This window comes from Canis lupus, chromosome 20 (genome assembly GCF_003254725.2).
Source record: "Canis lupus dingo isolate Sandy chromosome 20, ASM325472v2, whole genome shotgun sequence".
Lineage (NCBI taxonomy): Eukaryota > Metazoa > Chordata > Mammalia > Carnivora > Canidae > Canis > Canis lupus.
In genome coordinates, this window is record NC_064262.1 from 691,928 (window position 1) to 708,841 (window position 16,914).

Sequence of the window (16,914 nt, forward strand, 5' to 3'; positions counted from 1 at the left end):
AGAATGAAACTAGACCACTCTCTTTCACCATACACAAAGATAAACTCAAAATGGATGAAAGATCTAAATGTGAGACAAGATTCCATCAAAATCCTAGAGGAGAACACAGGCAACACCCTTTTTGAACTCGGCCACAGTAACTTCTTGCAAGATTCATCCACGAAGGCAAAAGAAACAAAAGCAAAAATGAACTGTTGGGACTTCATCAAGTTAAGAAACTTTTGCACAGCAAAGGATACAGTCAACAAAACTAAAAGACAACCTACAGAATGGGAGAGGATATTTGCAAATGACGTATCAGATAAAGGGCTAGTTTCCAAGATCTATGAAGAACTTATTAAACTCAACACCAAAGAAACAAACAATCCAATCATGAAATGGGCACAGACATGAACAGAAATCTCACAGAGGAAGACATAGACATGGCCAACACGCACATGAGAAAATGCTCTGCATCACTTGCCATCAGGGAAATACAAGTCAAAACCACAATGAGATACCACCTCACACCAGTGAGAATGGGGAACATTAGCAAGGCAGGAAACCACAAATGTTGGAGAGGATGCGGAGAAAAGGGAACCCTCTTGCACTGTTGGTGGGAATGTGATCCGGTGCAGCCACTCTGGAAACTGTGTGGAGGTTCCTCAAAGAGTTAAAAATAGACCTGCCCTATGACCCAGCAATTGCACTGTTGGGGATTTACCCCAAAGATGCAGATGCAATGAAACGCCGGGACACCTGCACCCCGATGTTTCTAGCAGCAATGTCCACAATAGCCAAACTGTGGAAGGAGCCTCGGTGTCCATCGAAAGATGAATGGATAAAGAAGATGTGGTCTATGTATACAATGGAATATTCCTCAGACATTAGAAATGACAAATACCCACCATTTGCTTCAACGTGGATGGAACTGGAGGGTATTATGCTGAGTGAAATAAGTCAATCGGAGAAGGACAAACATTATATGTTCTCATTCATTTGGGGAATATAAATAATAGTGAAAGGGAATAGAAAGGAAGGAAGAAGAAATGTGTGGGAAATATCAGAAAGGGAGAGAGAACATAAAGACTCCTAACTCTGGGAAACGAGCTAGTGGTGGTGGAAGGGGAGGAGGGCAGGGGTGGGGATTAATGAGTGACGGGCACTGAGGGGGGCACTTGACGGGATGAGCACTGGGTGTTATTCTGTATGTTGGTAAATTGAACACCAATAAAAATTAAATTTAAAAAAAAGTTCTTGGGATCCCTGGGTGGCGTAGCGGTTTAGCGCCTGCCTTTGGCCCAGGGCGCGATCCTGGAGACCCAGGATCGAATCCCACATCGGGCTTCCAGTGCATGGATCCTGCTTCTCCCTCTGCCTGTGTCTCTGCCTCTCTCTGTGTGTGACTATCATGAATAAATAAAAACATTTTTAAAAAGTTCTCAGTTCATTTGGGTAATTACCAAGAACCGTGATTGCTGGATCTCATGGTAACAATATGTTTAACTTTATAAGAAACTGCCAAAGTGTCTTCTGAAGTAGCTGCATGGTACTGCAATCCCACCAGCTATGCATGATAGTTCCTTTTGCTCCACATCCTCTCTAGCACTTGGTTTGTGTGTTCTGGATTTTGGCCATTTTAATAGGTGCATAGTGGTGTCTCACTGTGGTTTTAGGTTGCATGTCCCTGATAACAGATGATGGAGAACATCTTCTCATATGCCTACCTGTCATGTGTGTATCTTCTTCCATGAGACGTCTCTTCAGGTTTTTGACCCATGTTTTTCAACAAGGCTGTTCATTTTTAGTTGAGTTTAGTTCTTTTTTTTTTTTTTTAATGATTTGGCTCCTAATCGTGATTATACCTCTCCTTTTATACCATGGGCTTATCAACAGTTTTCCCAAACAAAGATATTTCTCTCCCTTGGAGGGTTTCTAGTCCCGGCTCATAAGATGACCTTTTCCTGTACACCTGCCAGCAGCACAATCAGCAGTGAAGCACAGCAAGTCAGGGAGAAGAGAAGGGGTGACTGATGGCCAGGGGAGATCTGAGACTTCTCAGAGGAGGGGAACATCTGAAGTGCAGCTGAAGAAAGAGTAAAACTAGTTGGGACACAGGGTGAGGAGGACATAGCAGACTAGGAAGACAGCATCAGGAGAAGCATGGGGAGGGACAGAATGACCGCATGGACATAGTGGCTGAAAGTGAATGAGGGCAGGAATGGGGATGCTGCTCAGGCTGAAACTTGCTATTCAATTGTTGGGACTTTATCAAAGAATCTCAAACTTGTATTGAAGCCAAAAAGGTAATATAGATGGGTAGGCAGGTAATGTGGGAGACAGGAGGCAGCGGTGAGGACTCTGACAAACTAGAGGTTACATGACCCCTCCAGGGGGCAGGGCAGGGCGGAGCCTATGGGCTCTAGTTGGCAGATGCCCTTCAGGAACACAGCCCAGTACAGCCTCATCAGTTTTCAAAAGAAGCTGAACATGTAGCTTTTTATGTGAAGTCTTATTTCTTAAATGCTAGCTCTGAGTTTTTGAATCATGAGAACCAAAGAAAATATAGGCATAAGCTGAAACGGGCAGCCCTGCATGCGCTCTCCACGCACAGAGACACATTGGTGACTGCACGTGCGCCCGCACGAGAGCCTAGGCACGCTCACATGTATTTGCACCTATGCACATTCAGTGCAATCCTGAGTGCACACACACAGATGAGCATGGACGCCTGTACACACCGGCCTGAACTTCCCTGGCTGCGCATGCCTGCACACACACACACACACACACCCCTATGTACACAAGTATTGCACACACTTGCACACATGTATGCACAGGTATGCAGCCTTGTACTGGAACATTCCGGCACAGGCCTAGAGAACAGAGGTGCCCTTGGACCTGTATACAGCTGATAGTCCACAGTGTATGTGGGGGGGAAGGGGTGTCATGGGCCAAGTCCCTGCCTCACTGTAGGCATAAGTGCACCTGGCCTAAGCTTTCTGCCTTCCTGGTTGGATTCCCTTCCTTCTGGCCAATGCTTCTGTGAGCTGTCAGAGGCCCATGTGCAACATCCTCTCTGTAGGCTGTCCCAGTCAGCCTGCACCTTACTGTAGCCACTGGGTTCCTATGGTCACGCTGCTGGGATCACATCATGCACTTCTCCAGAAGACCAATGCAAGAGTAGGTTTTAAAAGTGCGTTCTTATGGTGGTCAGATACACTCACAATAATCAATCCACGAGCACCAAAGAGCAAAGTGGGCAAGTAACAACCTAGCCACCTTCCCCCGATCCCCTTCCAGGGGTAGCCTCTTTTTTTACATTTATTTTTAAAATTAGTTTCAGAAGTAGAATTTAGAGATTCATCCACTGCATATAACACTCAGTGTTCATTCCATCATGTGCCCTCCTTAATGCCCATGACCCAGTTACCCCATCCCCCCACCAACCTCCCCTCCAGCAACCCTGTTTGTTTCCTAAAGTTCAGAATCTCTTATGGTTTACTTCCCTCTCAGTTTTCATCTCATTTTATTTTTCCTTCCCTTTCCCTATGTTCATCTGTTTTGTTTCTTAAATTCCACATCTGAATGAAATAATATATTTTTCTTTCTCTGACTCTTACTCTGCTTAGTATAATACCCTCTAGTTCCATCCACTAGATGTTGCCAATGGTAAGATTTCATTTTCTTTGATGGCTGAATAATATTCCATTGTATGTATGTACCACATCTTCTTTATCCCTTCATCTGTTGATGAACTTCTGGGCTCTTTCCATAGTTTGGCCACTGTGGACACAGCTGCTATGAACATTGGGGTGCAGGTACAAGGGTAGCCTCTTCTAACTGTCTGGTTTTCATCCTTCTAGAGACTGCATCCAAGTGTAGTAGAAATATGAAATAACCCACATCTGGAGTTGCTGACCCTGGACTCTGTTGGTTCCCTTAGGAAAGACGTGGTATCAGCAACCTTACCTTCCCCCTCTCTCCTTCCCATCTCCTCAACAGTTCATGTTTGAGACTCACATTTTTATTCTGCTTCTTCTACTGGTACCTGGGGTTAATTTCCTGCTGCTGCTGTAACAAATTACAATGAACTCAGTGCCTGAAAACACCACCAATTCGTTCTCACACAGTTCCAGAGGTCACAAGTCCTAGAATGAAGATGTCAGTAGGACAGCATTCCTTCTGGAGGCTTCAGGGGAGAATAGGTTTCTTTGCTTTTCCAGCTTCCAGAGGCACCCACAGTCCTTCCTCCATCTTCAAAGCCAGCAGCATCTTCCAATCTCTCCTCCTGGCCTCTGCCTCCACTGTCCCACCTCCTTCTGACCCTCTTATATGGACCCTTGTGGGCACATCAGGCACACCAGATAATCCAGGGTCACCTCTTCAGGTGGAGATCTTTATTTTTTTTTTTTTTTTATTTAAAATTAATAAATTTTTATTTAAGATATTTGACAAAGTTAATAAAATTTTTATTTAAGATATTTGACATGTGATTCCTTCTGCCGCCAATCACCATAGTTCCACCAAAGCCAGAGTGATTATCTTCAAAATAGCACTTTTAAAACAAACTTTTGTTCAATCCACAGCTGTCACTGTCCAGAGGTCTTCTCGGATCTCCACTTGAATATGGACATACTTCAAAAACTCCCCACTGTAATCTTTGAGGTCCAATTTCTTTAGAGCCCCATTTAGGGTCTAAATAGATAAATGATCTTCCTGGTTCTCAAACATCCTCTAAACATGAATGAGTTCAAATCGTATTCACCCCTAAACTATCACACCCTAGAACTGTACAGATTGTTGGGATACGCCAATACCTTTAAGTCCAGACACTGTTTTCAAGTGAAAAGCCTTAATATTCATATTCCTATCTCTTCCTTTTCAGACCATTCTATCCTCTGTCCCATGTTTTTGGATTTTGATGCTCTCTTTTTAGACGAAGCAGCTTCTTCAGTATATTCCTCTTGTCCTAAATACAGATTCATTTTCTTTGGTATTTCAGAACTTACTATGAATTCATTATTGTCCACCAATTTGATATCACATCCATCATCATGTTCAAGAGTTGTTGCAGCCTCTTCCACTGTTTCTGACTCTTCAATAGGAGAGAGAGATCCATCATCATCCAAGTATTTGTATCTACGACTGTCAAAATCTTCCCTTTCTAAATCTTCACCAACATTCATTTGTTTCAAGGATTCCTTGAGATAGTATTCATACTTCAATTTTTCAAGGTAGTTGAAAAATCCTCTTGCCACCGCTTGCTCAAAGCTTAAAATCTTTCTCCATGGTAATGGCTTTTTTACATTCTCAGATTCTAAAAATGGGAACCCAGATCCTTTGTCTTTAACTTGTTTCTTATTTATTTGGGAGCGTCTAGTGGTTTTTCTTCCTTCTGGTCTTCCCCTTGGTCTTTCTTTTGGCTTATATTTCCTCTTTTTACGTTTCTTTTTTTTGAATCTTTCAAAAATAGCTTTTAAAGTCAGTGGTCTTGGTTCAAAAGAGGAGTCACTAGATGAATCCCTTGCTTCAACACCTCCAGATGAACGAACAAACTTTCTAATAGGGTTTCTTTGCCCCTGTTTTGGTGAGTAAGGGACACACTGGGTCTTAAATAAGCTGCTACCAGAAGAATTATCACTTTCATTGTCAATTTCTACAGCTGAATTAGATGCCATTATAGGTTGAGAAAATTCGTTACTTATTCTCCCAAGTCCTCTCCAAATTGTATTCACCACTTGTTTGCTTCAGAGTTCTCAACAACCACGCGGAAGGACCAGGTGGAGATCTTTAAAGTAATCACACATGCAGAGTCCCTTTCGCTGTGAGGGAATGTACTCCCAGTTCTGCAGATTAGGACATGGACATCTTTGGGGAACCAAAGACGGTGCCTACCCCACCATCTTTATAACTTTAAATAATATATTTAAACCTCTGTATCTTATCTCAACAATTTTAGCAATAGCTCTTTCTACTACCCACTTTGTTTTCTCAACAAATACTTGTTCTGGAAGCTGGGTTTATAGCACAAACAAAACAGGCAAACCCCTGATTCCCAAGGAGCGTATGTTCTAGTGAGGAACAGATAAATAGGTAAATCGTGTTTCTAGTGTAATTGTTTTTTGAATGATGATTTGGCAAAAGTTAACCAAAATTTAAAATGTGCCTACCCTTTGGCCCAGCATTAAAAATCTGTGTATGGGAGCACCTGCGTGGCTCAGTAGTTGAGCATCTACCTTTGGCTCAGGTCATGATCCTGGGGTCCTGGAATTGAGTCCCACATCAGGCTCCCCAGAGGGAGGCTGCTTCTCTCTCTGCCTGTGTCTCTGCCTCTCTCTCTGTGTGTGTCTTTAATGAATAAATAAATAAAATCTTTTTTAAAAATCTGTGTATGAAACTATGTGTGCAAGATGTTCTATTTTACAGCTGTATTTTTGACGGCAAACATTTGGGAACTAACCAAACATGTATTAATGGTAGATAACTTACCATTAAATATGTAGTGCCCAAATACAGAACAAATATGATATTTGTTCCAGGATATGAGTTTATGGCAAACCCTGTAGTAATGGAGCAGTGTAGCAGGGAGTGAACACAGAAGTAAATCATGATGTGGAAGGTGGTAAGTGCTGTGGAGAAAGATCAAGAGCACAGAGGGATAAGGAGTGCTGGTGGGCGTAACTATTGTTTGGTTTTATTCTGAAATATTTTAGATTTACAAGAGTTGCAAAGATAGTTACAGAGGGTTCCTGAATGCCCTAAGTTGCCCTTTGAACACATTGCACAACCAGGTTTATGGTTTATCAAGACTAAGACATGAAGGTAGACACAAACTGGAGTCCTTTCCCAATGCAATAACATCTCAGCACAGACTTAAGGAGAGGAGGAAGAAACTGTGCGACAGCTGAGGGAAGAGCGCCTCAGGCAGAGGAACAGTCAATGCAAAGCCCACAAGGCGAGAGCTATTTTCCCAGAACAGCAGAGTAGGTGGAGTGGATGAAGAAGAGTGTAGGTGGTGAGGTCCATGTGGCGCAAGGCAGACAGCCCTTGTAGGGCTTTACGAGGTCTTCCTTTTCCTCTGAGTGAAACAGGGGAACCCCTGGAAGGTTCTGAGCAGAAGAGGGACACGATCAGATAGATTTTATCTGGATCCTTCTGGCTGCTGTGCTGTGGGTATGAGGCCACAGTAGGAAAGTCACCGGGACCTACTGCAACAGTCTGTGCAAGAGGACATGGGTGGCTTGGGCCCCAGTGGGTGGGAGGAGTGGTCATATTCCAGGTATATTTTGCTGATAGAGGAGATGCTCCTTCATGGATTGGACTCACTCCGTGGTTCTTAGGGCCTGCGTCCTCCCCCAAGTGTGTCTCTCCATATTCTTGCTGTTCCTCTGTCAGTTGCAGTCATGTCATGGGTGTTTATACCTTAATTAGGTCCTACCACCCTTACCAAGCCTTCCAGCCATTCTGCACAGGGTGATTCTAAAAATTAAAACTTTATGCATAATTTTTATACATGTAACTTATAACTAATTGTGACCATCTCGCTGCCAACCAATTAAAAGAGCTAGTTTCTGGGCACCATACTTTACCCAATTCTCCACTAGTAAGTTTTTAGATTGTTCCCCACCATCTGCAGTCCTAAATAACGTTAAAAAGAACAAACTTGTACATATATCTTTGTATGTGGATTTTTAAAATATCTTCCTTAAGTGTTCTTTTCCACTCCAGTGTTGGGATATAAGTGATACCTAGCACTGTGTAAGTTTTAGATGTACAGCACAATGGCTTGATTTATTGCGACACGCTTACCACAATGTAAGTTTAGTTCACATTTACCACCTTATATACATACAGAAAGACACAAATGTTTTATTCCTTGTGATGAGAACTCTTAGGATTTACTTTTTTCACAACTTTCAAGTATACCATATGGCAGTGTTCACTGTGATCACTATGATCATAATGCCCTCCATACGCAGATTTTTAATTGGGGTTGTGTTTGCTGGGTAAAAGGATAAGCATATTTTACATTTTGATAAATTCTTCCAAATTGTCTTCCAAAAAACCACTGTGCTGCAGTCAACAGTGAGAATTTCCCCACTCTGGATATATTGTTAGTCTTCTACATTTGTTCAATCTAGTCAGCATAAATAGGATAGATTGCTATTTTTATCTTTCCCTGTGTATTTCCAAAGTCAAACATCTTCTATATCTATTTGGCACTTGGCATTTTTTTCTATTGCACACTTTTCTGTTGGAATTCTTACTTTTACTCACTAATTTATAGGCATTTCAGATATATTTGGATCATTTAGCTCACACATTTCTCTCTACATCTAATTCTTGTCCTTCTAACCTTATCCATAGTTGTCTATTCTTTAAAAAAAACAAAACAGATTTTATCCATTTCTTCACGAGAGACACAGAGAGAGAGAGGCAGAGACGCAAGCAGAGGAAGAAGCAGGCTCCATACAGGGAGCCCAACGCGGGACTCGATCCCGGAACTCCAGGATCATGCCACGGGCGGAAGGCAGGCACCAAACCGCTGAGCCACCCAGGGATCCCCCATAATCGTCTATTCTTAAATCAAGATCTTAAATGTTGCTGTCAAAACTATCATTTCCATTTTGGCTTCTGTTTTATTATTTCTTGTACTTTAATAACTGGCTCTTTAATCTGGAATGAATTTTGCGCATATCATGTGAAGTAAAGTTTTACCTTTCCTCATGCCTTATGAATAACTAGTTCCACTACCATGTATTAAATGTATCTTACATTGAATCCTGTATATATTCATGTCTTTTTCTAGAATATTTATCCTGCTTTGTGACTTATTTGCCTTTGTCAATTCTAATGCCACCTATTAAAACTCTTACTTCTATAGGATGTTTCCATACTTCCTAAGGCAGGCTACTCACCCCAGCACCACCACCAGCACCACCATGATGCAAAATTGTATTGTACTATTGTACATTTACATTTCTAGATAAACATTAAAACCAAGTAAAGTTCCATTAAAAGCAGTCCTCTTAGGATTTGTACTGGAATTGCGTTGAAGGATGGATTAACATGACAAAAAAATGGGCATCTTTACAATTCTGAGTCTCTGATAAAGGAAAAATGGTAGGCAATTCTATTCAGTCACTTATTTAGTCTTTTTATGTTTTCCATTAAAGTTTTATTATATATTCTTAGACATTTTTGATCAGTTTACTGCCACGTTGTTTGTGATTTTTCCTGCTGTGTTAAAGTGATGAATACTACTCCTTATTATAGCTTTAGTTGGTTTTGAGCGTATGGTTGGCACCAGTGATGATCGCTCTATTTATCCATGCCCTTTGCTGTATGACTTCACACTGCTCTCACTTGGGGCAGTCAACCTTGCCACCCACTGACACTAGGCCACATGACCTACATTAGTCAATGGGATGTAATGGAGAGGACACGAGCAGAAATTTGAAATGGGCTTGTACATTGGAGCTTGCTCTCTTGCCTTCACCAGGTTTAGGGGCCACCACTATTAGCGGTTATCATGTGGGATCCCAGCTCTGCTTCCACTATGAAAACATGCCCCACCTGGCCCGCTGGACCCAGCTAAACTGCCCCAGCCTAGCTCGAGTTAGAGCAGAACTCCTCGCCGAACCATAGACACATGAGTGAGGCTAGCCTAGATCAGTGGACCCCTGGCCAGCCCACAGATACATCAGCTATAATGTTAAAACACTGCTGTTTTAGAGCACCAACTTTTGAGATTGGCCATTATGCAGCAATTGATACCTGACATAATGACATGTAAGTAATCTAATTCCACATGTTTATCTTGCATCTGGTCACTAAGTGAGCATTCACGAATCCTGGTGGATCTTCAGTTGATTGCTCTCTGACTATCTGGATAATTTCATTATGTACAGATCACCCTGTTTCTTCTATTGTCTTTCTTTGTTGTTGTTGTCATGGGCAAGGTCTTCACAAATAATATCAAGGTCATCTTTATGTTTGTGTGTGTGCCGGGAGTGTGCTGTTCTTTGTGAATACAGGTGTTATTATGGGACCCCTACATAATATATACTATATTATATATATATATATTATATTATATATATATATATACTATTAGCAGTATATATACACTGCTATACACAGCAGTATATATACACTGCTATAGACCCTATAGACCCAGTGTCTCTAGCAGCCTGAGAACTTTTCCCTAGACACAGTAAATTTGTCTAGCATCCTCTTGTAGGAAGAGCAGGAGAGGTGGAAGGCAGATGTGAACTGATATGAATGGATTTCAGGAGATAGCATGCCCCTACCCACTGGAGGCCAGTGTCAACATGGCAACAGGGGGTGGAGGGAGAGAAAAAGAGGCCCTTAAGATCCTCCCTCACCCTCAACTTCATGAACACAAACTTGAGAGTCATCAGCCTCCACCAGAGGGTGCCCAGAATATCCACCTGTCATTTTTAAGTGAGACTTAACTGCTCAGTTATCCAAGAGTATAAGCACCCCTGGGAACAGGCCACTACCCTCAAGTCTCAGGCCTCACAAGACCAGGGCATATATTAGGGGATCCTTCTCATGGTTGCAAGGCCTGCCTCTCTGTGGGGGTGGAAAGAGTGAAGGCATAAAAGAATCCGGGCCCAGGTAGTATTCCCAGGTGTCTGGCATTGAATGTATAGCTTCCTGTTAAGGAAAACGCAAATAAAACCTGTGAGATGTACATGACCTTTTAAAGCCACTACAATTTCTGATTGGGTTTATCTTGTTTGTTGCTTGATACTTAAACAGCAGTGGCTTGAACACATTGGCTTATAGTTCTTCCTAGTGTTAAGTATTCAATGGTCTGTGAATGAACTCTGAGAAGACACCGATTACAAAGAGCCCCATGATCCTTTTGCGGAGGGAATGAGCTTGTCCTCTGCTAGACCCATCTGTGCACTAGATACCAAGACGTCGGTGCTGGAGAACGTCTGATCTGACAAATGTCTGTTGGAAGAATACTGTGTTCATTTAACAGAAATGTCTTATTATGTTTCTCAGCGTGAAGCAGATGGGGACACTGAGGGAGTACTCGAGTAACAATGAGTAGTAATAAACATAACACCAGCAATAACAGCTTCTGCTCCCTGCCAGATGCTCCTCTAAGTACATCTAACGTTTTAATTCATTTTGTCTGCACAATGACCTGTGTATGAGAGGGGGACCCTTCTCATTCCACACAGGTGAAGAAATGGAGGCAAGGAGAGTTATAGGAACCCAGAGTCTGGCTCTAAATTCTTCTGTTCATTTAAAGAGGTGGGGAATTTAATGTCCTGGGAGGAAGAGAAAGGTGGCAAAGGGACAGATTCAAGAAGCAAACCCTGGGTGCCTCACAGAGAAGGTGGCAGGTAAGTACAGTTTAGTCTCTGGTTGTATTTTATACCATATAGTTCTATCATCTAAATTATAAATAACACTATATAATACAGTTGTGTTCTCTAAACTCTATCTGCATGCATATAGTTATTATGTAATTGTTACTATAGTATCATATTATAGTTATATCAGTATATGTTATATACAGCATATTGTATATGCTATATACAGTATATTATATGTTATATATTAAAATATGTTATAACTATATTGCTTATATATTATAAATTATATTATTATAATACTACTTAGTATATAATTTATTTTACACTATTTCAACAGAAGCATCAAATAGGTATTTTCCAAGGGAAACCATCGGGGCTAAGGTGCCCCACAGACCTCCAGGGAAGGTCACACAGATGGCACTGGCCAGAAGGGCTGGACTCTTAGAACCCTTGGAGGGGTCAAGTGTGACAAACTGGTGCTGTGGTAGAAAGAGTCACTGGGGGGCATCAACACTACTTGCAAAACAAGTCAGCTAGAGTGAGAGGAAGGCACAGGTGTCCCAGAATGCATCTCACTCTGTATGGAGCAACACGGGTCTGGAACATCCTCTGAGGGGGCATTCACTTGTCCTGCAGCAGCCCCAAGCCAGCAGGAGTGTCTACCTTGTTGTCCGGGGGCTTTGTGGGACCTTTGTGCCATCCACTTTGCTGTGGGACCAGAGAGGTGGCCCTCATTCTTCTTTCGAGCTGAGTTGAGCCCTCTGGGGACAATCATTCAATTAGTTACCAATTTACCCAATAGAAATTGCACCTGGCTTCACGTATTCGATGTGTGCACCAGACAAAGACTTTTCAGGGAACAGGGTGATATAAAATAGGATATCAAGAAATGTGACTGATTTGAATTGCTCTTCTAAGAGGCCAAGACTTCTTGGGGACAGAGGCATCTCATGACTGGCGTTCCTCAAGCATTCACACAGCTTCGAGTCTGTTTGTACAGCCTGGGCCTTTAGAGCCAGATTACTGACTGGTATTACATTATTACTTCTTCCTTGCAAACTGTCCTTCTTTGTCTGTTACAGTATTTGACATCTGTCTTTTGACTTTAAAACCCATTTGCAAGTATCTAGACTCGGCTCTACATAAATGTATTTTCATTCTTAGATATGTCCCGCTATGACCTCCCTGCTCTTATGCTAGCTCTTCCTTCTGCTCATCTCCCAGTTGGTTATGTCTCTGATGTCATCTTTTGATGAGAGCTATGGTGATCCCATTCCTCACCTGTGCCAGCAGCACAGAGTTGAGCCCAGTTCCCAGAACTAACGTTGGGAACAAGCGGGCAATGAACAGCCCTGGGGAGCATCCCTGGGTCTCTATCAGAGGCACATGCTGGCCTGTCCTCGTGCCTGGAAGGCTCTGAGAGTCCCCCCACAGGTGAGCTGAGACAGGGAAGAACCAATGGTAGTTGGAGAGTTTCTTGGTCTCAGGGTCCAGATCTCTTAAAATAGGCTCGTTCTTCAAGGCTCCCGGGGGGGCCCTTCCCACGCAGGACCGACAGGGCTGCAGCGTGCAGCAGGACCTTATGAGATATGGCTGCTCTGAGCTCCTGCATCCTTATCTCAGATGCTCTCCTCCACTGGGAGGCTCCTCTTCAGTTGTTGCATTTTTCTCCTTTCCACCTTATCACTCATTGTCCCCTCTTGTCCACCATGCAATGGGTCTGTTGTTTTAAACATAATTAACTCCATCTTCACAGAACCCACGGGTCAGAGTTATCACACTCACTTCACAGATAAGGATTCTGAAGTTCAGAGGGGCCCTCTGAGCTTACACGGCCTCATTCCAACTAAATGCCTCTAGGAGCCACCACTACGTTCTCCTGTCCTCCAAGAGTGAGATGATTTCCCAGTCCTCCACTTATATGTGTATATGGTCAGAATTATATACTATATTATATCAGTGTATATGTCATATATTAGTATATATGTTCATATATTACATATTACTATATATCATATATTAGTGTATTATGTGTTATATATTATTATATTATATACATTATATATCAGTGTATTGTTAGTATATTATGCATCTTACATATTAGTGTGTTATATGTTATATAATAGTATATTATATATTAGTAGAGTACATGTGCTATATATTAGTACATATGTTATTTTTCTGGAGTCTGATCCAGACTTCCTGGTATCCAGCTATTGGTGCTGTGTTTTCTGCCCTCCATACCTATGTATCTCATTTCCACCCTTCCTTCTCCACTAGTTCTGAATAGTATCTGGACTTCGCTTGTCCTGCTTGCTGTACCAAAGCAAGCTTTAACTCTGTTGCCATCTTTGTTTCATTGCGATTTCCCTCATCCTTTCTTTAAGATTTTATTTATTTATTCATGAGAGACACACAGAGAGAGAGGCAGAGACATAGGCAGAGGGAGAAACAGGCTCCCTGCTGGGGGCCCAATATGGGACTTGATCCCAGGACCCCAGGATCAGGACCTGAGCCAAAGGCAGACGGTCAACCGCTGAGCCACCCAGGTTCCCCTCTTTCTGCACCGTCCTGTTGCTCTTCCGTTCCAACCTGAGCATGCTCTGTGACCTCCCAGCAGATGGACAGTAATAGGAAACCTCCAGCGATGCCTTTCCTGCCTTGGATGGCTGAGGTACGTGCTCTCCTTGACCCTTCCAAATGCTGCCCCCTTCCACCTGTGGTCTTCTTTTCTTTTCTTTTTTTATGTATACATTTTTTATCGGAGTTTGATTTTCCAACATGTAGTATAACACCCACTGCTCATCCTGTCAAGTGCCCCCCTCAGTGCCCGTCACCCAGTCACCTGTGGTCTTTTTCCATTTAGACTTGGTGTTTGTCACACAGAAGGTAGACTTTGTCCTCACTCTTGGTCCCCTTATGTGACATTCAAAGACCTAGCCACACCAACTGCTGTCCAGGCTAACATACCCATTCCTCCCAGCATCTCCCCTGTACCCACTGCCCAGGGCCTGGGATACTCTGAACATGCGGGGCACAAGAAAAACTACGATTCCCTAGAAGCCTTTCTGCCTCTGTTCCTCAGCCCCCATGGCCCGTGTAAAGACTCCGGGCTCTATCCAGCAGTAGACAATGATGACCTGATGAGGTTTCGTTTTGTTTACTTTTATCCATGAGTCAGGACTCTGCCATTTGCAGCCTTGGCTTGTCAGCAAAAGCATCTTAGCTCCTCCTTCCCATGGTTTCCCTCTGAGACCCCTGCTGTCCCTGGAAGCCCAGCTGTTGGTCTCATGCCTGTCAGTGACACCCACTCTGAGAATGTGGAAAAAGCCACAGGTCAGCAGACCCACCGGGCCCCCCATGACTCTCGCACGCTGCACAGATGCCACTCTGCCAGGTTTCAGGAGGACAACAGGGTCCCTTGTACGCCCGGCGCTAGGGTGGCGCATGCACGCACAGTGGAAAGGCAGCTCCTATGCTCCGCTTCACTCTCCTGTAGTGGAACCCCTGCATTTTAGCTGTGCACACAATCTCTCAGATCAAGACCACATTTTCCAGCTTCCCTTGTGGTGGATGAGGCCATGTGACTAGGTTCTGGCCAAACAGACATGAGGAGACTGACTTGTGAAGGGAATGGAACACACTGCCTCTCAGCTGCTTTCTGGGGGCTCGTCTGATACCCTGGCCAGTCATCTTGCACCAAGACCAGAGTGTGGCGGGTGACAGGAGGGAAGAAGCCTGGCTATCCCATGCCAGAGCCACCTATCAGCTGAGGCTGCTTACTTCCAGATTGTTCTAACAGGGAAAAATAAATTTCTATCTTGTGGCAGCCACACTGTTTGGGGGTCTCTTTGTTATAGCACCCTAACCCATACTTTGCCTGGTACTGTGCTCAATAAATGGTACTTCCTCCACCCTCTGTGTGCCTTGGGGAAGGAGTATTGTGCAGGGCAGGGTGCCCAGGGTTGTTAAGGCTGGGGTTTCTGCTCTGCAACCAACCAGACTCCTAATACGAACAGTTAGGGGCACAATGACCGATGTCTCCATCTGCTTTCTTGGCTCGCAGGCCAAGAGAAACACTACTTTTCCCATCACAGAAATCACAAAGGGTAACAACGGTGGTGGCAGGGGGGGGTCTCTCAGAGGCAAGAAACAAGTCAGATGCCTCAGCAGAGCTCTCAAAATTCTCATGGGTCTCACCACAGTGGCACTTGTGCAGGCCCAGGCCACAGCAGAGAATGGAGGCCCTGCCTCGCCAGCCTCTTCATCTGGTTGAGAGGACACTCACACCCTAGAACGGGTCTTTGCTGTTGTTCAAAGTCACACTCTCCCACTTACTGTTCACCAACCATGCTATGATGTGAGGACTATCATGTCCATTCTGCAGGGTGAAGAAATTGAAATCAGAAAGGTTTAATAAACTTGCCCAAAGTGGAGTGAGAGGCAGTTGTCTTCATGCCCACATCTCTTTACTCATGCCACACTCCTTCTGCCTTGCTGTCCCTGCCAGCACTCTCTCAGCCAACCCTTCCGGGAAGCAGAGACCTGGACCATGCTGCCCACCCAAGGCAGAGGCCAACACACAAATTAGGTGGGGAGTCGGGAGCCCAACCTGAGGATGATGGCTTCGACCACCCTGCACATGTGGCCAGCCTCGCCTTGGCTAGGGGACTGCTCACACTGAGATGAGGGGAGTAGCATCCTGGGTCAGTGACTGCATCATAGGGACATGTGCTCACTGATGTATTCTTCCTCCAGTATGACTATCGTGACCTCCACTCTTTCTCTTATCCAGGCTGCATTGCTTGTTTGTGGATAAAGAAAGGCTACGTTAAGGCACCTGGGAATCAATGCCTCACTTTCCTGGAACGTGTTTGACTACAGAGGGTACGTCTGGTCAGGGGCAAAGGGCAAGGGTCACAAGGCCGAGTCCTTTCGCCAAGAACAGAGCTGGTCAGGATGGGGTGTCCATCCTCCAATCACCATGCTGTATGGTGGGTGCACCTGAAAGCTTCATGTCTGCCAGCATCCACCAGACAGGAAAGACGACAGTAGCGGATGGTTCCTGTCAGCAGGAACAATGGCTTCCACCTTCTGAGGTACATGATTTCACACACATGCAAGCATGCATGCACACATCTTGCTTAGACATCTCTGCTGGAAATCCATGGGTGCATCACCACCTTCCACCATCTCCAAAGGTGTCACTAAGAAACACTTGCTGCATTTGCACTGGGCTCCTGGGGAAAGAACCACTCTAGAAGGTCCTCACCTCTCTATCCATGTGGACGGGGCAACTGGGGCAGCCACTGAGCCCAGCCTGCCCTGCCCAACATCAGCCACCCATTGGAACCCCCTCCTAGCTTACAGACTCTCTTTGTTCTCTGGCTCCCACTGTCTCCACCTTCCAACCTACCCAGGGCAGGTGGATGCATTCAGATCTCAACTGTGTGAGCACATGGTGGAGATCCCAAAAATTGAGGGGAGTTCGAGAGGACTTGTCTCCCCAGAACTCAGAGTACCTCGAATGGGTGGAGGTGGCGGTCTCATTGCATATACTGGCCTCTCCAAG

At 44.1% G+C, this 16,914-nt stretch overlaps 1 protein-coding gene across 3 annotated transcripts; it reads right to left on the bottom strand.

Annotated features, from left to right (window-relative positions):
* Positions 1-4,429: 4,429 nt before the first annotated feature.
* LOC112660226 (TATA box-binding protein-associated factor RNA polymerase I subunit D-like) lies at positions 4,430-5,756 on the bottom strand. 3 transcript variants are annotated; one of them, XR_007404224.1, is made up of 3 exons: positions 4,800-5,756; positions 4,634-4,714; positions 4,430-4,579 (listed from the first exon to the last, which is right to left on the bottom strand). XR_007404224.1 is itself a non-coding variant. In XM_025447729.3 (2 exons), exon 1 carries the CDS (start codon positions 5,658-5,660, stop codon positions 4,842-4,844), a length of 819 nt encoding a protein of 272 aa, XP_025303514.1. In that variant the 5' UTR covers positions 5,661-5,756; the 3' UTR covers positions 4,430-4,633; positions 4,800-4,841. The 3 variants fall into 3 exon arrangements, 2 of the variants coding, with proteins under 2 accessions (XP_025303514.1, XP_025303498.1); XM_025447729.3 differs by lacking the exon at positions 4,634-4,714 and having other exon boundaries at positions 4,430-4,633; XM_025447713.3 differs by having other exon boundaries at positions 4,430-4,714.
* Positions 5,757-16,914: the final 11,158 nt, after the last annotated feature.

Bases quoted from the DNA above. Each gene is read 5' to 3' on its own strand.
- LOC112660226 (XM_025447729.3), bottom strand. From the start codon at position 5,660: ATGGCATCTAATTCAGCTGTAGAAATTGACAATGAAAGTGATAATTCT.